Genomic DNA, 25185 nt, shown 5'->3' with positions numbered 1-25185 from the left:
TCCAGATTTACTGCCTAGAGATGATTTTGTAAACTGACATCTAAAATCACAAATTATATTTTCTTACAGTACGTGTAACGGTAAATAATGTATAAAAGCCAAGTGACCATTCAATAGGTGGCCACAGCATGCAACGTTCCTGTTTCTAATCAACATGATACATGCCTAAGAAAGACAATGCAGTTCAGTCTGCATGGTTATGTGATTCAGCCCAAGCACCAAACTCCTGAAGTTGCCAAGAAAATTGCAAATCAATATTTAATTTATTGCATGAGAAAAAAGGGAACAATGTGGATACTTCTGAACTAAGGGTTGGACCAAGACTATTATAGACCTGTCACTGAACAGATATTAATGAGTGCTAGAAAATATTTAACATCTCAGCAAAAACCAGAATGGTAAATTATGTTCTTTGTTGATAGTACTTGTATTTCAGCGAGCCAGCTTGACTGCTGGAAAAACTTCATCAGACTAAAGAAATGTCACCAAGGATATAAGCACAAAAAGCGTGATGTGACCCCAGGCAATGACATACCTGGTATAGTCACTTGAATGATGTTCAGATCTTCAACCCCTGCGGCCGTGTTCACCACTGTGTTTGTTGTGGTGCTTGCTGTATTGGCTATGTTAGATGAATTATTTTTTCCTAAAAAGGAGAGGACTGATTTAAAAAACAATTGTAGACAGCCCCAAATCTTGAATGGCTCATGAAGAAAATATTCCAAAATAACAGGTATTAGCAAAGTTTTCAATGTGGACCCAGTTCCATTTTCACAATGGGAGCAGCTTCCAATGAGACATACTTATTGAAGGTACATGCTCCAATCCAAGAGAAAGAGCTAGATGAAAGATATTAAATCTTTACCTAGCTGGGTTTCTAAAAAGATTGTTATTAAAAGGAAAACAAAAAAAGAGTATATGGAGCGTGTATTTTGGTATTTTTATTAACAGGAAAATCATAGCACTTGCAGTTAACTCAGTAACACCTACCGTGCATTCACAAAAGAAACCCCTTACAGTTATATTTCTGAATATGTATTGTGCCACACTGTCCAGTGGCACAACATAGCCAAGTTCAAGTAACTCTGCAGAGTTTTGCCAACCCATAGTAAGAGACAATGATATGACTCAAAACACTTCATCCCTGACCTGCCTGACACAATATTTTCTACTGCTTTTCTGCACTCCTGTCTGTGGAGGACTTGTCATTTAGATGATCTATGCATTAGAAGCAAATAATTTATCTCTAGACCTGAATTACTTCTGCAAATCACACATTCCTTGTTACATTTTGAGAAAAGGTAGTAAAGAACACATTAGAGGCATGATTATTATGAATAACTTGAAAAATTTAACACTCCTTTGCTAAAGTTATATTTAACTGTAATGGGCAAGTGCTTTCCCCATTGTTAAAAAACAAGAAGCAAACAAACCAACCACAATGTAGAACGAATCTTTCAGGAGTTCATTAACACCGTGCAGCTCTCCTGATCTGGATTTAATCCTTGAAAGAGACTGTTATGTAGAACATTAAGCAGTTGCAAAACTCACTTTGGGGGCTTCTAGCAGAACATTCCTTAATAGCTGCCTCAAACATCTCAGGCCTGCAAACAGATTGAACATTTAATGTACAATTAAAAAAAAATTACATTAATTGGCATTAAAGAAAATGCAATTTTCTAATATTAATCTATCAAAGGCAGGAACCAAGTGACAGCCTCTCAGCCAAACAGCCAGACAAGAACGCCATGGTCGGGAGGCTCCCCAACTGCTCTTGCCACTGTTTCTGCACTGGCACACAGGTATCTAAACCTATTCCAGACAAGAAAAATAAGTTCTTACAATGCCCAATTATATGAATCTCCACTTCTCAGCTCCTGGTACCCTCCCAGCAACTTTTATGAGTAACCCGTAAGAGCTCCATGCGGTAGGAACTAAACCAGTGGTGCAATAACTGAAATGGGCTAAAAAATCTGGACTTGCTCTTCCTCCCAAAATAGGTTGTGAGCATCTTTCAGAACAGAACGATTACTGTATCCTGCTCCTCCTCTACAAGAGCTTTCTGACCATTTCCTCCTTTACTAAAAATACTCCAGTGTGTACTTTACAGGGTAATTCAGCAATTTGGCAACCCAGTTTCATTTTTTGTTCTACATCTCAGTTCTCATGGAATAGATTATCAGAGAGAGACGGGAGTCTTACTTTTTAATAATGAATTTTATCTTGGATTTGTTTCTCAGGATCTTCTCTAGTCTTGGAATTCCAAAAGTAGAAGGTCGGCGGAATGGCACCCCCTCGGGCAATCCTTCCACGTAGAAAACCTCCGGGAAGGATTCAAACAATGCAAAGGGCACCTTCACCGGTTCGGTCAGCCCCAGTGCTTCCCCTGAAATGCAACCCAGCAAATAAGCTACCAGCTAGGCAACTGGTGTGTGTATAAAAAGGAAAACCTTAGGTATGAATGGTATAGAATAGCTGGCACGTACATACTGGACTAGGTGGAACCAGCAGGCTTTGCCTCTCTTGGTGACAGCTATGAGTAAGCAGGAAGGAAATGAAACACAGCCTCACACATAACTCATTCTGCTGCAAGTCTGATCATAATTTGCCGTGGAAAGTTAGTAATTTGCCGGCAGCTCATGCCACTGGCTTGGTCTGCACACAAGACTATCCCATTTGTACCCTGCTTTGTTACAGGCAATGCATTCTGTCGCTGTCTCTTCTACAGAGCAGCATCAAGGGCAGGTGCGACTAGAGATCTTGTTCCAAAAGCTGCACTCAGAAGGAATTCGGAGAAGTCATTAGCTTCCCAACAGCCTGCACTAGAAGCGCGAGGATATGATGGAGCATCTCTCCAGGTACCACCCACAACGTATCGAGTCATGCAGAGGCTGAACTCATGCAAACTTCCATTCATAAGCAGTGAAGAAAACTTAAAAAGATGCGCCAGGATGTGGAATCCCCGCGTCTCTGGGTCATTAAAGCAGCGGTAATCCGACCACAACTTCTCCATTTCCAAACCCAAATCAAATAACCAGTGGAAACGTGACACAATTGCAAGCAACCTACATGAGAATGAGCTCAAAGGAGAAATGCCTAGAGCACACAAGGATTGCAGGACCTTCGGAATAAACACATGAACGCCTCTCTCACACATCTTTACTGTACGTTCGTAAGAAAGACAGCGCAGTAAAAAAGAATCAATACACTTACCACATTTTTCATTAAAAAGATTTTCGACTTTCTGCTTTAAGTCAGTAATTTTGGCATTCCACGCTTCTGCCAGGAGGAAATCGGAAAATTAAAGCAACACTTCCACAATGAATCAGTCCTTGAAGAAGACTTTAATAAACGTTTAATAAATTATTATGCTTGATAACTGATTTACTATAACAGTAAGACATGCAAAATGGCTTTCATCCTGCAAACGGCACCAAAACATGCTGCTGCAGTCTAAACCCATATCCACATCAAGCCTCATTTTCCCGAAGCTTTGAAAGATACTGCTACTAGGTAAAGCAAGGGCAATTAAAATTGAAACCCAAGAGCGATCCACATTTACAGCAGCAGACAGCATCAAATTTAGTCATCTGAAGCAGCACCCAAAACAGCAGCAGAAAGTTCTTCAGACGTTCAGCGCCACAGCCCCGCAACACACACCACTGTCCTGAGAGCTATAAACTCCATCTATATAGTTTCAGCTTCAGTGGGTAAGATTAAATCTCCATCTAGCCAGGCATTTTGTTCCTGACAGCAACCCGCAGCAATTCCTAAACCGGTTTACCCTTGGCTGCAGGTAAGTGGTCCATAGCTGGTCTACAAAACTAAAAACTCAGTTGAAAAGTTTAAAAAAGTTGCAGGTGGTTGTTTTTTTTTTTAAAAAAAAAAGCTTAGGTGTAGCAATAACAAGAAAGTCAAGAAACCTGCAACAGCTCTGCATAGGACTGCTGCCCATGCCAACAGGAGCCGTCATACCCAACCAGTACTGTATATTCACGCTAAACTGGCTCAGTGGGAGTAAAGAACTCCTTTGTTTCACATTTTATGACTATATGGCTAAAGAACAAGCACGGGAGACAAACACGATAAAGCAAAAAACAAACTCCCATATAAATATAAGCAAATAAACTCTGAAGGTCGGGGTGCTAAAAAACCAGTTTCAGGAGACTGGGGGAACTGCTTACAGTCACCCTGAACACAGCCACTCGGCTTCCAGTCCTCCCTGGCTTCTCCTTCACTGATTTTTTTCCAGAGCTGGGGACATCCATAAGGGTGATCTTGCAAAATCAGCTCGGATAGGTCACGGCTTACTGGTTTGTTAAATCCTTCCTAGTTCCTATGGGCCACCTGGGTGTCTCTGCACAGTGGTGCTCAACATTTCACGTTTGTGGAGCGTTTCTTAAGCTTCTGCACCATGACAGATCTGGACTGGGTTGATGCACGCTGGGGGTGCTGTGCACCAACAGGTCCCTCAGGGGTCTGCAGCACCGTGAAACAACAGAGCAGCAAAAGCCTGAAGGGACTGAGTTTGAACCCAGGTTAGTGAGACCCAATGGACCTGTGCTGCACTTGTGCAGCCACCTCTATACATCAGCCAGGATTTCTCCGACGTAGATTATTCTACATGATGAAGAGCTGAACATGCACGAAAACAAGAACTTCTGTCATCCACTAACTGTAGAATAAAACATGAATTCCAGATCTCTCCGTTATGTCATCACCAGAAATTTCAACACCAACATTAACAGAAAGCACGTGAGTGAATTCCCACAACATTTACCGAATGAAAACTCTCTTCCTCGCGGCTTGAAGCTCATATTGGACCCATTGGTTTGAGAATTAGTTCGAACATCTGTTGTTTGTGGTTTATTTGGACCTGTAGGAAGACATTATATATATACCTGCAGCGAGCAGAAGCAAGCATCATAGAAAAAGAACAACACATCAAACTTGAACAGTAGAGAAAACTTCACTTCTGAATTACAAGTGGAATAAAAAAAAACCTTAAGAAGTTCCTCTAGCGCAGTATTTTAAGCATATTTTAAGTATTTTAAGCCAGTCATCTGCTCAGGACCACACCAGATCCCACATCTCTGCTTGGAATAACATGCCCAAGCAGGCTGTCAGACGCCAACATAGAAAAATGAAAAATCAGCCTGTTTCTATATTAAAGCATATCTGAACCCCTGAAACAAAACTGAGTTTGCTACATGAGGTGCATGTGTAAGTTAATTACGGACTGTGAAAATGGGGAACAGAAAGCATGAGAAGAATAGAAGAACATTAGAAGAGTATTTAATGATATTTCTTCCATACCTTCGTCGACAGTAACTTCAATCTCTGGGACCTTTGAATTGCCTGCAGGACTTCGTGACCTTTTTGAACTCTTTGGACTCATTGCTGGAAGTGAACATAATACAAGGTGTAACAGGCAAACCCTCTGTAACGTATATCCTGCACAGCTAATGAAAAAGCAGCTGTATTCTGAAAATCCTGGCAGACTGAGGGATCACTTGTGTCTGTACAAGTACACAAAATCTGAACAACATGGTGATGCTCAGCCTTAAAAAGCAGGCATCACACCCAAATTTTCACTCCACTAATTCAGAACACAAGACTTTGTTGTTTCCAAGTGTGAGGGACAGCTTTGGTACCACTTATTATCTAAATAATACCTAAATCTAAATAATACCGCTAAATATCTAAATATCAAAATTATTGACTTCTGAAATTTTTATAGACCACTTGAAAGATTTCCTTTTTTATTCTTTTCTTACAAAACTTCATTGTTATAGCTGTAAACTGAAGTATGTAAGTTAAATATGGTTTGGGCCATTAAAAGCAAAATAAAAATGGTCAAAAAAGGGGTAAATTCAATTTCCTGTATTAGAACAGCCTAAAGTAAAAAGTAAATAAATTTACGTTTTGAGTAACTTTTTCAAATAATAGCAGACTTAGAGGCTACTATGCTAGATCAGTTTAAATAATGCCTTTTGTTTGCAAACCCCTACTTTTCAACCACAGTTGAACCAATTATGAATTGATGGCAGCAAATAACACTTAATTGTTTACCTTTAGTGTTTATTTTACTAGCCAGCCCTGGAGGCAAATAGGAAGTGACAAGCTCAGGCCTAGAAGTCGAACAGAACACAACCAGTTACACACGCCAGACAAACAACACAGCAAAAATGTTACCGATTTCTCGGAATTCGGCTGAGTTCCAATTTACGTACTATCAGCTTTCTATAATCAAGTTCTCCTAGAAGCATGGGTGACTCCCCATGGACAATAAACACAAAAAAAGTTAGAAAATGTAAAGCTACGTTTTCTACTCCGTAATTTTTCTTCTGGGATTAATTCAAGCATAAAAATAGAGAAAAAGAAGGAAAAAAGCTGACAGTTAACAAGGTTATTTCCCCCCCTAGATCCTTGATGCATGAAACACGCAATTTATACATCTCTGCAAGTTTAATAAGGAAGGTTTATCCTTTTACAAGATAAAACACACGTGTAAAACGTTCTTTCTGTTTCATGGAAACAGAATTTAGTTAGCATTTCAAGTCGCCGGGAAGAAACTCAAATTAACTTCAAAATCAGGAGTAAAAATAACTGAATTACAAACATACTTTTTAACAACAAATTTGATTTTGCCACTCTCACGGATAATTCTTTCAAGGCGTGGAATTCCAAACCATGTGGGACTCCGGAACGGGATTCCTTCTGGCAAGCCTTCGACGTACAGGTACTCAGGGTTTGATTCAAATACAGGATAGGGAACTTTCACTGCCTCTGAAAGCCCCAGAGCTTGGGCTGAAAATAAAGATTTAAGGATAGTTTACACACTCAAATGGGTGGTATTTTACCTCAAGTGATTTTAAGAAGCTTGGCTGAGAGAAGCTCTGCTACTCAGAGATAATAAAAAACTCCCAAGAGATATACTTAAATAGATTTTCTGTTATTTTCTGTAGAATAACTGCGAATGGTCCATCTGGTTACAGATAATATGGAAGCCTGCAGTGCCGAGTATTTTGTTCTGAGAATGTTTTCCTTCGAAAAGCTTTTTGTGCACATATCATCATCTCTTGCCACACAACTAGAAAAACCACGGCCTAGGATGTTATAAAGTCATTTATGCCAGTTATGGGCAAGAGTCAGTAAAAAGTAGGTAAGAGGAGTCAGGACTTCTGTATCTGCCCTAGTACATTTCTGACATTTAAACAAGCCCAGTAAAATTTAAAACCCCTTTTACAGATGACTTTTTAAACTCACCGAACTTCATATTAAAGATCTCTTCCACTTGCTTCCTTAGCTTTGTGATCCTGATGTTCCAGTCTTCTTTCACTGAAAACCAGGAATGGATACACGTCAGAGCATTACCCAGTTCTACACAAGGGGCACTCAAACGCATTTCTTTCCATGCCAGAACTTGTAAACTATCAACACAATCACATAAGGACACACAATGAGTAATGATTATTAATGGCAGCTTAAATGACAACACGCAATTCCCTCTACATAATGGAAAATCTGTTTCAACGGAGTTACAAATATCAAACATCAGCCCAAGTGGGACAACTTGTTCTTCAGAGCCTTTAGACACAGGAAGAAATCATTCTAGTGGCTCTTAAAAAGATGGAATTAATTAATCATAGTGCATAAGAATAACACTGTTTAGAAAAGAAGATGAGGATTCAAAGAGTGCTTTGCTAAACATCTCCATTAGCATTAAAAAAAATCATCTTCAGTCCTGTTCTCTATTGTAAATAAGTGCCAATTATAGGAGCACTAGCCAGAGCAGACAAATTGTAGTTTACGTAGCCAAGAAAGGACACTAGCGGTGATAAAACCCACTTCTTTTCTAAGGAACAGCATCATAATTCATTATTTTTCATCATAACCCACAAATAACAATTAACTGCTACCAAGCTAAAACCATTCAGAGCTGTGGAAAGCAGGCATGAAGGATGCGATACAGAATTTTTTTGTTTCTGAATCATATTTTTGACTAAGAGACTACCTGACCTTGTTTATTTCTAGCTTCTTATATTTTCAAGGCAAGATGTGTTAGCACCTTTTTTGCAATCTGGCCTACCAATTTGAGAGATTTCACAGGCATTGAACACCTGCATGTATGTTTATACCTAATTCATTTATATACCATTATATATACAATATACCAAATTCTGCATTGCAGTCTTACTGCCAAAGGAACTCAATTGACTAATTTACTTTAAAAAAAATTTAAAATGTTTAGAGTTTTAGAATGGTTTGGGTTGGAAGGGTCCTTGAAGATCACTTTGTTCCAACCCCCCACCACGGGCAGGGACACCCCCCACCAGCCCAGGCTGCTCCCAGCCCCGTCCAGCCTGGCCTTGGGCACTGCCAGGGATCTGGGCATCTCATCATCCTCACAGTGAAGAATTTCTTCCCAAGAGCTGATGTAAATCTCCCCTCTTCCAGCTGAAAGACATTCCCCCTTGTGCTATTGCTACATGCCCTTGCAAGAACCCTGCTCCAGCTTCCCTGCTGGCCCCTTTGGGTACTGGGAGCTGCAATAAGGGCTTCCCGGAGCCGCCTCTTCCCCAGTGCTCCCAGCATGTCTCCATAGCAGAGGGGCTTCAACCCTCTGAGCATCCCCGTGGCCTCCTCCGGACCCTCTCTCACGTTCCCTGCCCTCCATGTGCCAGCGCTGGGCTCAGTGCTGCCGGGGGGGCTGCCCACAGCCCAGCCCACGTGCTGCTCGCAGGTTGTCTGTTGGTGTTTACTTTGCAACAGAATAATATTTTGCTTTAAAAAAGGCCTAACATTCTTTAGCAACATAAAATTTGCAGCCGCAGTGAGAACCCCTGCTGGGTTTGCCAGTGTGACACCAAACCCTGCACCCGGCAGGTGATGCAGGCACTGGTTAACACCGGGCTCGCCTGCAAGTCGGTGAAAAATCTGATGGAAGTCACTAGGGCAAAAAAAGAAATGTTATTCCCAACATTCAGACAGGCTGAGTGTTAAGAATCATGACCACTGTGTGTCAGTTCTTTCCCAAGGAGGGTTTTCTCAGCTGTCCTTTTACTGCTGTCACTGGCACCCGCTGTTATTACTGCATTGTCAAACTGCCAGTTATATTGTCAAATTTGACGACAGTCAGGGTTTTGGCAACAAAACAAAGAAAAAAAACCAAAAACCCCCGATGCTGCCTTTTCCTTCTGCTCACACTGAACACGGTCTTTTCTACTGAGCTACCCTCTTGCTGAATAGGAGCCTTTTCCTAAAATCCAAACAAAATCCACAGTATGTGGTGATAAGACGACTACTGATTACATGACTATTAAACCATATTCCTTCCTTTTTTTTTTTTGCTGCAGCGAGCTCAACACAGTTATCTCCTACAGCTGCAGTTTGTTTATCCAGCGAGATGAGTGCGGGGAAATACCCCGGCAGCGCTGGATCTCACTGGATCAAACAGATCCACACTCCTAGAAAAACCTAATGAGATCTGCGCGATGTGCTTCTGCAGTGAGAAAGTGCCGGCACAGTCCAACCCAGACCACTCACAAATAAAACTCAATCTGATTCTTCTCCTGGGTTAAAGGCACTTCACACTTCCAAGAAGCCAGGACAATTCCTGGCCAGCAGAAACCTGACGTGAGCCCAGAGGCGCTGCAAAGGGTGCCAGGGCTCCAGGGCGCTGCTCCGGACCAGGGGAGCAGCTCCAGCTCGGAGCAGGACCCGTTCCAGTCATCCAAAGCCAGCTGCACTGCACCAGCAAGCTGCCCGCCTTCCCAACCATCAGTTAATTCTTTTCACATCAGCACACCCATGCAGCACCGTTAATTCTTGGAAAAGGTTGCACTGACCCACGTGTGTTTCCCCACCAAACCCTTCCATTCCCACCTGGACATGGCGATGTCCTACTTGGGGTCTTCGACATGGGATGAATAACTTCGGTCGAAGTGAGCGTTAGCAGCTCTGGCCTGCAACCAAAAAACAAATCATCTGCCCCATCTTTGACACAAATTACATACTGCTGCCTATCATGACACGCAGCGCAAATTTTGGGGTTTTCTGTTGTGTATTTCACACCACAAAGGTGCCTTGGAAGACTTGTCTGGATTGCAAATACCCACTTCATAATGCAGAATATTTAATCTACTTAATATTTCATCTTCAATATTTATATTTATTATAACATATTTAACTATTTAATATTTAATCGACGTAAGTAGAGGCTGAATGCTTCGCGACTTAACAAAACCAAGTGCTTGCTTACACCAAGGGTGATCGTTTGGCCTCTTTCTTAAAAAACTGAACATGTTTACACATTAAAACAAACAACTTACCTTTTGATCACAAATTTTATCCTGTTGCTCACTTGAATTATTTTTTCCAGGCGAGGGATTCCATACCAGGAAGGACTCCTGAAGGGGATGTTCTCTGGCAGCCCTTCAACGTACAGGTCAGTAGGGTGGGCTTCGAATTTCTGGTATGGAACAGCTTTCGGCTCTGTGCTCCCCAAGGCTTCGGCTGTTGGAACAAAATACACCCAGTGACGGGGCAGTAGGGCCATCAAACTGAATTAAAAACCAGCCAAGCTAACAGTTCTTCAGGCTGTTGTCATCGTCACCCCAGCGCCTGGGACAACGCAAGGTACCTACAGCCAGCAGGGTCCAAGTCTCAGCACATCAAACCCGTAATGACCGACCCTGCTGCACCATGCTGCTGCTGCTGAAGACCACTAGGTTCCTCGCTGGGGCATCATACGGAGGTTTTATCCAAGTTTTTCATCTATTTTTTATAGATCTGTATTTATCTATCTCATGGTGCAATTTTCTTCTAGCTCTTAAGCAGCTGATTCTTTTTTTACATCTGAGAGAACATAAAAATGTCCTAATACTAATTTTAATGATACTGCAATGGATATAAATAAAGAAACAGTTGTTTTATTCACCATCAAAGGAAAAAAAAATCCAAATAGGAAGGAACTGAGAGCAATTAGAAGAGCTGCACATAAAAGACATATATATTTAACTATGAACTTGCCTTGCTGTATAAACAGTAGACTAATACACTCTTTTTCACTCAGCTGCCAGGATGTTAAATATTTGAAAAAGCTGATCAAAGGTCTCATTCATGTAGATGTTCAAAAGGAACAGCGAAAACAACTTTCAAGAAATACAGAGACATAAAAGAAAAGAAAACAATAATAGTGTTCTCACCAAACTTTTTACAGAAGAGTTGATCTACCATCTTTCTCAGTTTGGTGATCCTGGCATACCACTCCTCTTTCACTGTATTTGAGCATGACACAGAACAAAAACAACATTCCCTAATTATTTTGGTTATATTTTCAGTCATTCAGTTTATAGCATGCATAACCATCCTGCATTCTCAGGTAACCCAGAAAATACTACGTGGAAGAAGTATGGCTTCAACTCAGAACTACAAAAATTAATTATAAAAAAATGACAAAATATTAAAACGGTATAAAAATTCCATTGAACCAGTGACATCACTCTTGCTACAAAATACATACAGTGCGTTGGCATGAGGAACTGCAAAGCTTCCATCATCCGCCTCCAATCTGTAGATCCCATTTGCAGATACGATTGGGTTTTTGCCAGCTTCCTTTTCTAAAAAAATTATCCTGATACTCAGTGCAGAATTTGGTATGCAGATGGGATGAACACTTGCCTTCAAGGAATTTTCAAAGCACTGACAACCCCAAAGCAAGCTTTTACAACGGGTGCACACAGCAGTTTGCTCCTTGCTGTATATTCACGCTGAACTTCCAGCATCCGTTTCTCCCAGTTTGTGGGCAATACTTTTTAAATGGAGATGCATAACTGCACCCAGTGACTCTAGGGATTTTGTCATTCTTGAGATGACAAGCAGCTTAGTTCCAACTCTCCAAAATGCTTCCTGGACACCACCTAAGGCATCAGTTAAGTTGTCATTTAGATACAGAACCTAACACATGGCAGCTATGCAGATTGGCATATCCTGGTCAATAAACTAGATTAAACACAGTTTTTCCATCATTTTATCACTTGAGCATCTTTGTTTATTGGCTGATACCCACACAGCTTTGGAGTTCACGAGACACAGTTTTGCACCTGAGGATGGCCATGAGCCTGGGTTCTGCTCCTCTGGCACAGCAGCAGAGCACAACGGCAATGTTAGTGCTGTCACCTGTGGCAGCGGGAATGGTGACAGCTTTTGTTTTTGTTTGCCCATGTGTGCTCATCATTTGGGACTGCAACCGGTACCCCCTGCTCCCAACCCCGGGTGACACGGTGAGCATAACTAATGCCAGTTTGCAAGGCAAGCAGCCATTCCCTGAGACTGAGCGGGTCACGTATCCGTTCCCTTCCCCTCATCCTCAGGTCCCACGGACCAAGCAAACCAAACAGATTGAAATTTCTTCTTTCCCTCTCTACCAGCCTCAAGGTTCCTGTGCACCAGGCCAACTGCTCCCTTCCTCACCGGCCTGGAAGGTCCCAGGCACCTGGCCAGCCCGGTGGTGGGGATGTCCCCAGCACGGAGCTGGGAAGCATAACAGCACGCAGAGCATCATCCCGAAAATCAAGCAGTTCCAAGTCCTACAGGGGAGCTCAGACCAAAGCTGCTGGCGGCCACGGAGACCTGTGGCCCCTTCGTGGCCAGGGACACCTCCACCATCTTCTGCTTCCTCCAAGGGTTGAGCGACTCTTCTTCTTTTATATAGTTTTTGAGTCTAGATTGTGATTGTTGTACTGATACAAGATCTGACCCAATCTGCAGAGGGTCCAGGTGATTAGAAACCATATGTTAAGTTGTATTATGAATTCTGTATTACACTACTCATAGATTGTGCTGTCTTGATTCTGCTTGTATAAATCCTGTGCCATTCCAATCATAAATTCTATGCTATACTAATTGTAATATATATGCTATACTAATTGTAATATCCTGTTATAAAAAATAAAACTTTAATTGTAACTGTCATTTACTGCAATGGTCATTCTGCAAGGATCCCTAAAAGAACCTGTCGGTCCCCTCAGTGCCAGGTGACAGGGATCAAAGGGCATAGAGAAATCACTTTTTTCTTCTGAATGTCTTTGTTGCCATCAAGTGGAAGCTCATCAGTCAGACAAGATCCTGGAGAGCTGCGATGCTGGGGGTTTAGACAGCATACAAGAAGCATCCTCTGCTCTGGGCTGGACCATCCTCACTGGCACCTGCTCACACTCCTCCTCCCCTTTCCTGAGCCAAACCATCGCTCCATCACTTTGTCTTGGAGCCAATATCAGCCACCTCAGGGCTTCAGGGCTGAGGCTATTTCATAAACCTTCCTGACCAGCCTGCTTCCCATAGGAATGTGAATGAAAACCATCTTTCTTCCAGCAGCCCAAATACAGCCCCCACCCCCACCCCATGCCTCCCCGCTGGGGGGGACAAGCTGGCAGGGCAAGGGACAGAGCAGGACGCTGGACACGGAGCCGCAGGGAGCCCAGAGCAGAGGCTGGTGCTCCATCGCTCTCCTTCCCGAGATGGCAGCAGAGGAGACTGGGAGCTACTGGGAAAGGGGGAATCCAAGCAGCGAGAAAAGCAAACCGCGGGAAAGGAGGCTCAGACAGCTGCTGCCTTCTGAGCTGTGTCCCCAGGATACTATCAACGGCTTCCACAGACGGTCTCTCCTCTCCAAAATAACGCAGAGGGCACACAGGAATATAGGATCAGTACCAGTGAGTGAGACAAGCAACATAAAGTGACTGTTCATAACACTGCCATAAAAATGGGTTACCACTAGTCTTCTCAGCTGCAGGGGTTTTACGGGGTATGTAACGTATCTGCTTTGTCTTCATAATCAGTATAGCCATATTCAATACAACAGAAAACAACAGAGAAAAGGGACTAATTAAAAAAACCCACATAAACTTAACATAAAAGTTAAGTTTAAGACTCAGTCGTTAGCCTACCTACTATTTTTGTAGTCAGATTTGGTGCTCGAAGGAACAGCAGATTATTAAGACTCAAGGCACAAGGTTAACTGATACTGCAGGAAAAGTTTAATTCCTACACACGTGTTAAAGTGACGTCCTTATGACATAATTTCTCAGCTTAATTTAGATCCTTAACATTCACTTTAAGTACAGTCTTTGACACACTTTTTACAGCAGAAGACTATGAGTATATAATACAACACAATGGTGCTGCAGTAGTGCAGATACTGCCTTTTATATGCTTGTGTCTCTGTCTGAACTAAGAATTTCTCTGGAATTACTTAAAATTCACAGTTGAACCAGGCTCAGGTTGCCAGTTAGAAATTTTGGGGCTGGGAGCAACTTGTTTGTGTTGGTTCAGGCATACAAGCTTTCAACACTTTGCTTAATTGGACAATTAAAAAACCACCCTGAAGTCCAAGAGACAGTAGAATGCAACTCAAGAGAAAAACAAGCCCAGGAAAGTAATTTACCCCCTAATGCCCATACAAAGGCACAACTCTTTCGAAACTTGATTTTTTTTCCATGCTAAACTTTTTTTCTCCCGAATTGAGGGGAAAGAAGTTCATGGGCGCAACTGTAATAAAAGACTATTCTTGTAGTTTTGTTTTCACATTGTCATTTTTGTTACTTTCGGATGGGTGCTCAATGGAGCCAAAACCTGTAAGAGCACGAATCTACTGAGAAACATTCCTGGGGGCAAAAGCAGTGAGGACACAGTCTTTGCACTGCGGTGTGAAAATGAAGTCACATCATCCCAGCAAATGAGATTTCGACAACAACAAATGTCACTATAACCAGTATGGTTCATTACTGCATTTCAGTTCATCTAATTTTGGCAAATCGCATAAGCAAACAATTATTCCACGTTACAGCCAGTTCCCTACCCAGTAAACTCCATGAACTATGGGAACTGCTGCCTTTTCTCTGTATCCCCCCAGACTAAAACCTCGTTCATTGTTTTTTCCTTCTGGCTAGCTGAAGCAGATCAGTTGGCAGCGTTAAGTCACGCTGGCTGGGCCAAGCCAGTGGAAAATTGCTGTCACTTTGCAGCTACAGGACATTCAGAACAAGAGGAATTATTTGCAATGTGTTCTTAGGAAAAGCACATGGCAACTGCTGGTAAAACTGATGGATAGGAAATCACGCCGTGCTTGCACAACTCACACGTTCAAAGACCTACCTCCTGCAACAGGCTTGTCCAACGGTCCGTCTTCTTGTGTCGAATTCAAAAGCTCGTGCCTAAAAGATTTAAGATAATGTTCTTCAACAGTGACATATACTTTGATAAACCAGATGTTGCAGCCTACACTTACAGCCGAAGGATCAGCAGGAAAAAAAAAACCAACCTGAAACCAAACCATAACAGGGGACGTCACAATCCCCAACTTTAAATTCCAATTAGCACCAAAGTACTGTAAGAGCTGGTTAGAAACCTACTGACAAAAACATTTTTCATACCCGATACTCATATCTGCCTGAGCCATAACATTCCACGGAAACACACAAGATTACGTTAAAAGTATCTCTGAGGTCTAAAACACACTTCACCAGAAACAAAGATGCATATAAAAAAAAAATAACCTTTAAAAATTCAAATCTTAAAACAGGCATTTCTATTTCCCAAATACATCTTGTTTTATCCATATCAGAACAACAACAACAAAAGTAATTTTAAATTCTGACATTTCTCATAGAGCTGAACTGCTTTTTGAGCTGCTGCGGTTGCCGCACGTTACCAAACTGATGAACAGCGTAAATTAATTACTGTTAACAGCTAAGACAAATTTGACAAGAGCAGGTGTCAGTATTGCATAAATATTAAAATCTACGTATAGTGCTTGATTTTAAGTGAGAGAGAAGGTAGATCTACACTTCTTCCTCTTTTCTGGTTAGCTGCAAGCCTTAGGATGACAGGGATGAACATAAACCTCTCAAATTTAAGCAGGACCCGCACAGACGGCAGCACGCACAGAGGCACGGGCTGTCACCACCACCACGCTGAGCCTGACCACTGCAACCAACAGGCTCCTCTCCGCTTGGAAAACCCTTGGATTACACCCTCCGTCACTGAACAAAAGGAAAACGTCAGTTGTTACCCACAGAAGCTCCATTTAAACTGTCAATGCCCATCTGCAGCGTGAAGCATCGTGCCCATCTGACGCCAAGCACCCAACCCTCCAAGGGAAATACCCACCCACCACCACAGCGCTGGATCCCAAAGTGCCCTGCAGCTCCCAGAGCCAGTGCTCAGCACCCACCGGCGCAGGCACCTCTCTCTGTGCACCCTGCGTTCAGGATCGGTGCCCTCCAGCCCCACCTGCCTCTGCAGAAAGTGATGCAGGGTGGTCCTAGGAAAGATGTCAAACAAGAAAGGAGAGAAAGAGAACGGAGGGAGCCCAGGACATCTCACGCCTTTAAAGGCAGACGTAATAGATAATAGACATAATAGATAAAAGGTAACAGATAGCAGGCTAGCTACAGCAGGCAATGGAGCCCTCAAGGAACTTCTATCTACATCCAAGGTCTCCCGTCATGTTCACTACCTGATCTACCTCCAGACACACCAAGGACATGCAACCAACTACATCACATGAACCAGTAGCTATTTTGGGCTCAAGCCTGCCCCAGGTGATGCTACATAAAGATATGGCCATAGACACCTTGGTACGGCATTCCAGCGAGAAAAAAAAATAAAAGCCCAAGCTGAAATTGAGGCCAGGATGCTCAGAAATATCCCCAAGTCAATGGCTTTCAACATGTATTACAACCAATTAAATTAAAACAGTACAAAGAGATGTGCCCAGGACAAGAAGTCCATGCCATTGAAGAGATCTGTTCAGAAGGTGCTCTGGTGATCTGATAAGCTGAATTTATCAGAGCGAACATCAAATCCACATTACTTGTTAGTAACAGCAAAAGAACACATCATTAGAAATCGATTTGGAAGTTCTTGAAGACAAAATGAAGCAGAGCAGAGCCAGCAGAGAATGACGAGCAACAGACGAACAAAAATGCAGAATTCCTTACTTTTTAATCACAAACCGGATCCGCTCTTTTGCTAGAAGTATCCTCTCAAGCCGGGGAATGCCATAGGTGGATGGGCGTCTGAAGGGAATTCCTTCTGGGAGCCCTTCCACATATAAGTCCTCCACATGTGACTGGAAGAGTGGGTACGGGATAGACACTGGCCCTTTTGCTTTTATAGCTTGAGCTTTAAGAAAGAAGGAGAATAGAAACATCAGACTACCTTGTAGCTCTACTCAAGTTATCTGTTTGATGCCCCTCTGAAATACATTAAAACGAACAGACGGGCAATACTGCCCTCAGCACATTTCAACATGCAAGCAAATACAAATTCATATTTGTAGGGGTTTGGTTTTGTTTTATAGCAAAATCACTCCACATCACAGTCAACAAGCTGCAGAGCTGCATACATACACAGATGCTCCTCTTTGCCCTTTACTCCGCAAACATTTAGTAACAGAGACCGCACGTGTAACAGTGAAGTTTCACAGTATTTTGATTTTGTTTAACAGCACATTGTGAAAGCTGAAATTATCTAGACTTGGTGATAAACCAAGCATGTTTCAGTTCATTAGCTCTGATTATTATTATTTGTTACTACTACTGGGTGTAGAAGTGTCATTAATGCCTTGGAGGTGGGGCACACATCCCTTCTTTGGAGCGAACTCCTAAACTTCAGCGTATTTTAGAAATCCAAGGAACCGTGGATGAAATAAACAATACACTTCCAACACTCCTGAGAAAAGCATAGCCCAACTGATGAAATCTGGGAAGCAAATGAAAAGCAAGGAAAAGATTCACCCACAAATGGGAAATAACCAAAAGTATTTATTTTAAGTCCGGAGGATGGCAATCATAGCAATACAGCTACCAGGCTGGCAGACCCTGCAGAACATGAGGATTTGCAAATACCAAGAGGGCTCGTTTCTTTCTAAGAAACGAAACTCCGTTAATTTTGTGGCCCATGCAACAAGAATTCTCTGTTACCGTCCGACTGGTCTGCAAACACTTTGGTACATCCTGTTGTTTTGCTGTGGAAATTCGATGCAAAAGCTATTTGAGGAGAGAAAGGCCAAGTTGAGGGCAAATTCCTGCGTTTCTGAACACAAAATTACTCAGGGCGCCTTTTCAAGCAACTTAAAAGGCAAAAATGGCCCATGGTTCAGACATCGGTGTATACAAACCGCTCCCGCTAACTCACAAGTTCTTAAAAGCAATAAAACAATTTAGGGTTAAAGGTGTTTGGGTAACACGCTCTTTCTGCCACTTGAAAGCAGAACAGTTCTAGGTACGTTTATCACAAAACAAGAAAGCTTTGAAAATACCCTGTGTTTCTTAGTCTTATATTCTGATGAGACCTGAGTATGAAAATTTTGGAAAACTGTGAGAAGAGCTGTGTTTCTACTCGACTTGGCTTCCACTGCCAAATATAAGATAGCCAAAACTGGAGACATGGAACAGATACGCAGAGAGATGGACAGGAACTTGGAGATGACTCTTCAGCAAACAGACTAAAGACACCTTCCTCAAACCTGCGCCAAAGGAGCTGCAGAACCACCACCAAAAGGGATGATGTGCCTCACACCAGTCCTTCATTAAAGTAGATTTTTATTGCAGTCATATGCCTCTTCCAAGAAACTAAAAATCATTATTCTCAGCCCTCGAGGCTGCTGTGACAAGTCGTGAAAAGCATTAACAAACCCAGCAGGCAAGGCTCAGATGGCAAGGGGTGGTTTTGAACCAGTTAGCCACGGGACAAAAAAAATAAATAATCAAGAACATCACTAAAGGTCAAGACGCGGCATTATGAACAGCTTCAGCGGGAAAAAAGAAGAAAAAAAAGAAGAAAAAAGAAGAAAAGAAAAAAGAAGGAAAAAAGAAGGAAAAAAGAAGGAAAAAAGAAGGAAAAAAGAAGGAAAAAAGAAGGAAAAAAGGAGGAAAAAAGAAGGAAAAAAGAAGGAAAAAGAAGGAAAAGAAGGAAAAAAGAAGGAAAAAAGAAGGAAAAAAGAAGGAAAAAAGAAGGAAAAAAGAAGGAAAAAAGAAGGAAAAAAGAAGGAAAAAAGAAGGAAAAAAGAAGGAAAAAAGAAGGAAAAAAGAAGAGGAAAGAAGAGGAAAGAAGAAGAGGAAGGAAGAGGAAGGAAGAGGAAGGAAGAGGAAGGAAGAGGAAGGAAGAGGAAGGAAGAGGAAGGAAGAGGAAGGAAGAGGAAGGAAGAGGAAGGAAGAGGAAGGAAGAGGAAGGAAGAGGAAGGAAGAGGAAAGAAGAGGAAAGAAGAGGAAAGAAGAAAGAAAATTAAGAACGAAGAAAAAAGACGAAAAAAAGAAAAAAGAAGAAAAAAGAAGGAAAAGAGAAAAGAAGAGAAAAGAAAAGAAGAGAAAAGAAGAAGAAAGAAAATGAAGAAAAAAGAAGAAAGAAAAAGAAAAGAAGAAAAGAAGAAAAGAAGAAAAAAAAGAAGAAGAAAAAGTGTTTAAAGAAGTAACAACAGGTAAGTTTTTACAAGTGAGAGTCTCTACTTGTCTTAAATCGGCGAATGTTTTGGCAGATACTCTTCCGACAGCCTAAGAACACGACCAGCATCACCGCCCGCAGCAAGGCTTCTTACACTGGGAACCCTACACGTTTTTGCATAGAAATCCTATAGAACATAGGTTTCCTTTTTATAAATTTGTGTTTGTGAGCCATTCCCTTGTATTTAAAGAAAAAGTAATCCCATTTTGTTTACAACTGAACACAAAAATAACTATTTTTTCAGACAGTTGTAAAGTATGACCGCAACCGACCCTGCGCAACACTTCGGAGCTGCAGAAGGCAGCGAATTCCAGGATCGTTCTGGGCATCTTGGACTTCCAGAACTGATAATGGTAACTGATAACGCAGCAAATAGGAAACCACATGCTCATATGGATAGAAAGAACTGGAACCTGATACGGAATTGGTTTGTGCCTCAATAAAGTGCTGTCACCCACAGGGAAAAAGGGGATAATTTCATACAATGTGGCTGGCTATGTAAAGTCAGGAATAGTTCCATATGCAACAGATTTTTTGGCTGGCTGCGTGTAAACACCAAAACCAAAATTAAAGCAGTTCCCCAAGAACGATGCCCCTTTCTAGAGCAGTTAAGATCCTGCAAACCACACCCTGAGCTCTATTTACTTGGCGTGAATTGCTTTGAGTGGGCTGTTTCACGTCAGATGACAGTCACAGCCAACACATGTAATAACGCTGAATCACACGCTTCCACTTGGTAGGGCAGAGCAGCACCACCATTTATTTTGAAATTCTTGCTGATGCTGTTTCAGTCTGTGGACACAAAATACGTCTAGATGCAGCATCTGGAGACAAATGCCAAAGTCTGCCACGTGAGCTGCTTTTTCTCTCCAAGAACCATTAACATGTAATTCTTGCCTCACTGCAAAATCAATCATCATCAGAAAGGAACAATCCAAGAGTGGTAACTTCTCCCCAGAGCCATTTTAAAGGTTTATTTCACTTAAGGACTCGGTGTAATTACAGAAGAAAGGCCAACTCTCTCCAATGTGGGTGCCCAAGACACGAGCACGCTGGAGCTCCAGGAAACTGAGCACGACTGAAAAAAACAACAGAATCAACTTTTGCACTTGGGTGCCAAACACAGGCACTCAATATTGAAATCACTCTGCTCATCAAAAAAAACTACTTTTCCCAGTTTTAAGCCTTCTAATAATATGCCACCCTTCGGCGCGGTCAGCAGCGGTGTGCTCCTGAGCCAACAACAAGCTGCACGCCAGAGGGCTGTGACTTCCAGTGTCAAAGGACTAGAGGCGATCATCTGGAGTGGAACACATACCGTATTTTTTTTCAAACAGCTCTTCAACTTGCTTTCTCAAGTCTGTAATTCGCGCATTCCATTTCTCTGCAAAGAAAAGAGGAGGACACATCAGGCTACAGACTGAAAACATGCCATGTGATTTTACTGCTTGCTTGCACACAAGTGCCCGTGGAGTACGGTACAGGCTATACCTTCACATGTATGGACACATTCAGGAAGAAAAAGGACAGAACAAAAGCTTTAAGATTACCTCCAAAACTTGTGCAGATATTAAATCACGTTTGGGGAAAAAAAAATAAATAATAAAAGCAAATCCAAACATAAATGAGGCCAAAGTAACTTCCCAAACTGGTTTCTCTTTGATGGCTCGGTCAGCAGCTCTCGCTGGCATCAGGGTAAAGTCAGTTCGCAGCTGCTGTTGGTAGTTATCTAAAGCTGGGTGCTGAAAAGCTTAATTAGTGAAGCCTGATAAAGCTTACAGCAAGTACATGAAGTTGTTTTGGTGCAAATCTGTACAACTATCTGGGTCAGGAGGTACCGTGCCATCCTCTACCTTAATCCAGCATTTCTCCAAGTCCTGATGTTGCAAAACAGGCCCATAAATCCTCTTTCTGAAAGAAGATACAGGCTGCAAGACAGAAGTTATCCAAATCCAATCGTGTGTTCCATGGAAAGCTGGATTAAATGGCAGAATTTTAACATCTCATTTTCTGCCTGTGACAGAGACTGGATGTTTTCACAGCTTTTCGTCCTGTCTCAATGCTCTTAAATGCCACAATCCTTTTGTAGATGGTACCAGATGCTGGCTGGCCTTTTAAGAACAAGTTAATAAGCAAGTGTACTTACACCTTATTTCTAACACCAAAGACTTGAATCTAGTAACGACAGAAGTCAAAAAATGAGGCCATTCAAGCTATTACACTTCCAGTTGTCAAAAAAATCTTGTATCAGACAAGACGGAGGACTGAGTTTTGAGTCCGTATCGAAAGGGGTTTAAATATTCATTCTCAGACCAATGTACACAACTTTGGTGGCCATGTTTAAGCTTTTACTTTTTAAAATATAATTTCATGGATATCAATAGGACAGCACGCTTCAGATGTGGGCAAGAATAAGACCTGGTTTAAGGGGGAAAGAGTGTTTTTGCATGCTGCCTCGCACCCACACCTAAACTTTTTATTCTAGTTACCTGGTGTACCACCTACATCAATTAACCTGTTTATATTTTGAAGGAAAACACCCCCTGTGGATAAATATATATAATTGTTTTTGCCACCCTTTTTACCGTTCCCCTGTAGTGCACAGCTTCTTAGCTGATAAACACGTCTTGGGCTCAATGTTTTCTATTCCTGTACCCATCAACGTTGTAGTATTTCCCCCTTTACCTGCAGATGCATCAACACTGCATCAACAGCAGCTTTAGCAGGAAGAATCAGGAAAATACTTCCTGGCCTGAAGTGGAAATGCTGCTTTACTCCACGGAGCTGGGGAGCACACAGGGACGGTGCTGGGACAAGGGTTCCCCAAGGCAGCTGTGTCACCCCAGATTGTCACCCAGAGGAGCTGCGATCCCTTCAGTTCACCCAGCTCTGTGGCAAACGTGGTGAGCGATCTCCCCTAAAACTCAGGCTGGCTTTTGTCAGAGGGAGAGCAGCCAGGAAGAATGTCACGCTGCATTATAGAGCAACCGTAAAAAAGCACAGAAATAACCACTCTTCCGAATATTGGTTGTTGCTGCAATTTCAGAAGCTGCTCCCACCCAGCCTGGTCTCCCTCTGCTCATTAGCACGCTCATGAGAGCATTCCTATGTGAGCCACGAAGTTGTCAAGGCTTCTTTTTCTTTAGCTTCTTGCCACCAAGCCCCGCAATCCCTGGCCAAATATTCCACGTGAATCTTTTCAAGCAACTACTTCCATGGCCCCTCTCCAACGGAAACACTACAGGATTAATAATTGAACACACCGCAATACTGACACGTTTATTTGGAGTGGTGGCTAGACCAGAGCATAGGCATTCAAAAAACATTTTGATCAGTACACTGGGTTTTTTAGCTATTTTTGTATTTGATGAGCACATTGCCAAGTAAGGCAAGAGAAAATAAAAATTCAGAGGAGTTATCAATCAGCATGATTTCCAATTAGATTGCTAGCATTATTAACCTCTTGGATTCAGACCAATTACTGTAAAAACATCCTTTTGTCACACATGTCGCGAAGCTGAAGACCCACCACAAAGCTAAGCTGATCCTCTGTTTTGTATTTTATTTTTTTTTTTTGCAAACACCCTGCAAAGCAGTTTAGTTTTCTTGTAGGCACCAAGGGAAGTGGTAGCTGCCTTCTGTTCCTATACACACACCTTCTGACACATGGGCAACACCACCCCAAATAAATAACAACCCTGAAAACCTTCCCAGCCTGTCCACGGTCTCTTCAGTTTAGCCCATCCTCTGCTCCTTGGGGACGTGCTCCAGGATAACGCCCATGTCAGCAGGGGCAACCTGCACAATGCACACAAAACGTCGCTCAGGTACTAAGCACATTCCTGTTCCCATCAACACACCACACAGTGCTCTGGGGGGAAATAAAAGGAAAACCACATAGCAATTCCAACGACGCTGCAGGCTGGCAAAACCCGTGTTCAGGGGCATGTCAAAATGGGGAAAAACCATGCACACTTCCCATCACTGTCGTAGTGAGACAACAGCTAAGGGACTTTTTTCCACTAAACTGGTATGACACAACTGCAAAACACAGCTTGAAGCTTCTGAGCTTTTGATAAAATCTCTAAGCACGCAAAAAACCACAGAAAGGTATTTTTACTGACAATGGCAATTCCTTTCAGCAAAGGTATTCTTAACCTTAAATAGCTGATTCAGAAGTATTTTTGAAATCCAACCTCCCTTCTCCAAAGATTATCCGTTGCTATCAAGCATTTTACCAGACATTTTTCATCCCCCGCCCCGGGTACAATTATCTTTTTTTCTTGTTTCCATGAAAACTAAGGGCACAGCACATCCCCCTGTTTCTCAGGCCACCCGCGGTACCTGACCTCTGACTCGGGGCTGATGTACAGTCAGTGTCTCCAACTCACAGCCAACAAACATCTGCATCTCTGTTGTAGAAAACACTGAAAAGTCATCAGATGAGAGGAGGTTTGTCTCTCAAGCACCTCTAGCTCCCTCCCAGCACGTGTGCCTTTGTCATTCTGCAGCGACTCGTGACAGAATTAAACACCTCCTTTCTCCTCTCCAAATATCTAATATTAGATTTCATTAGACAAAGGTGCAAAGTCTTCTGTAACGTCCCAACAGCAGCACTGCAACCTACCAACACTTGTTCTTTCTCATGACAGCTTCTCACGTTCATTCTGTGCTTTATGCAGACCTTGCGATGCCGCAGAGAAGCGCTGCTGTCCGCAGGCGAACCCCAGAAGTGACTAGGAGGGACAACAACCTTGACACAACTTAGGAAGCCCAGGTCTAAAGATCTCTGATAACCTGTGAGCTGCAAAAACTGCACCGCTGGTGGGTAGGAGCAGTTTACTTGAGAACAGCTCAGAGGGAGAATCTACCAAGTCAACTCAGAAGCAACGGCGAGCAGATAAGCTGTGAGAAGTCCTTTAATCAGCGTTTCAACATCGAAAGATCAAACTTTTATCATCCACATATTTTATTACCTTTGCTCTCATCAGCCTCACCGCCTGTTCTCCCCAAACACTGCCGGCCTGCCAAGCTTAGATGCTTTTTTCTGCTAAGGGAATATATTCCAGCAAACGCTTCTGCAGTATTAACGGCTCCATCTCCTCCTCTACTAACACTGCCGTTATGTTGGCCTGACCCAACCAAAACTAACTGATGCTACACGTGGAACTGCCTATTAGTATTAGCCATCTTTTGAGAATAGAGCTCGCAACAATGTTTTATTCATTTTCACTGAAATTAGCATGAAATAACATGTTTCACGCAAAACAGATGTCAGGAGAGGTTCTGTGGGGATTTTTCAATTGACCTCAAATCCCAGCATTCCTAATAAACATCTCAAACACTGTGCCAAAGGACATATTCCCGATTATGCAGAACCTCACAGAAATACACAGATTCATGGGCTGTCTGCCCAGAAACCAAACCAAAGCAAGAAATAAACGAGAGGTATGGGGCCGCGACACATCACATGGATAAAGTATCCTTAACCAGAATAACGACGGTGTGGGGGTGCGTTTCTGCACTGCGAACTCCACAGAAGGTGTGCTAAAAGAACACTGCCAAGAAGACCCCAACCGCTGGTGTGTCGTCAGGGACCAAAATCGTCTGGTTACCTTCCTTCCCACATGTGGCTCCCCTCCGCACATCTTCGTGGGTCGCAGCACGTATGGAGAA

General features: G+C 42.4%; 1 protein-coding gene across 7 annotated transcripts in view; it reads right to left on the bottom strand.

Annotated features, from left to right (window-relative positions):
* GTF2I (general transcription factor IIi) overlaps positions 1–25185 on the bottom strand; it is a 78704-nt gene that overhangs the window by 11070 nt on the left and 42449 nt on the right. For all 7 annotated transcript variants that reach the window (XR_005102220.1, XM_037375112.1, XM_037375113.1 and 4 more), the window contains 15 exons: positions 20828–20893; positions 17007–17190; positions 15160–15218; positions 11211–11282; positions 10335–10518; positions 9889–9968; positions 7270–7341; positions 6627–6810; positions 6073–6131; positions 5317–5400; positions 4781–4876; positions 3214–3279; positions 2203–2386; positions 1552–1604; positions 536–646 (listed from right to left, as the gene is read on the bottom strand). Coding sequence is in view for 6 of the 7 variants with exons in the window: in XM_037375112.1 (XP_037231009.1) it covers positions 536–646; positions 1552–1604; positions 2203–2386; positions 3214–3279; positions 4781–4876; positions 5317–5400; positions 6073–6131; positions 6627–6810; positions 7270–7341; positions 9889–9968; positions 10335–10518; positions 11211–11282; positions 15160–15218; positions 17007–17190; positions 20828–20893 (1554 nt within the window). In the remaining variant the exon portion in view is untranslated. The remainder of the gene's footprint in view (positions 1–535; positions 647–1551; positions 1605–2202; positions 2387–3213; positions 3280–4780; positions 4877–5316; positions 5401–6072; positions 6132–6626; positions 6811–7269; positions 7342–9888; positions 9969–10334; positions 10519–11210; positions 11283–15159; positions 15219–17006; positions 17191–20827; positions 20894–25185) is intronic.

This window comes from Falco rusticolus, chromosome 1, assembly GCF_015220075.1.
Source record: "Falco rusticolus isolate bFalRus1 chromosome 1, bFalRus1.pri, whole genome shotgun sequence".
In the NCBI taxonomy this organism is placed as follows: domain Eukaryota; kingdom Metazoa; phylum Chordata; class Aves; order Falconiformes; family Falconidae; genus Falco; species Falco rusticolus.
Note: the sequence above shows the minus strand (reverse complement) of the source record. Positions and strands in the feature narration are given on the sequence as shown.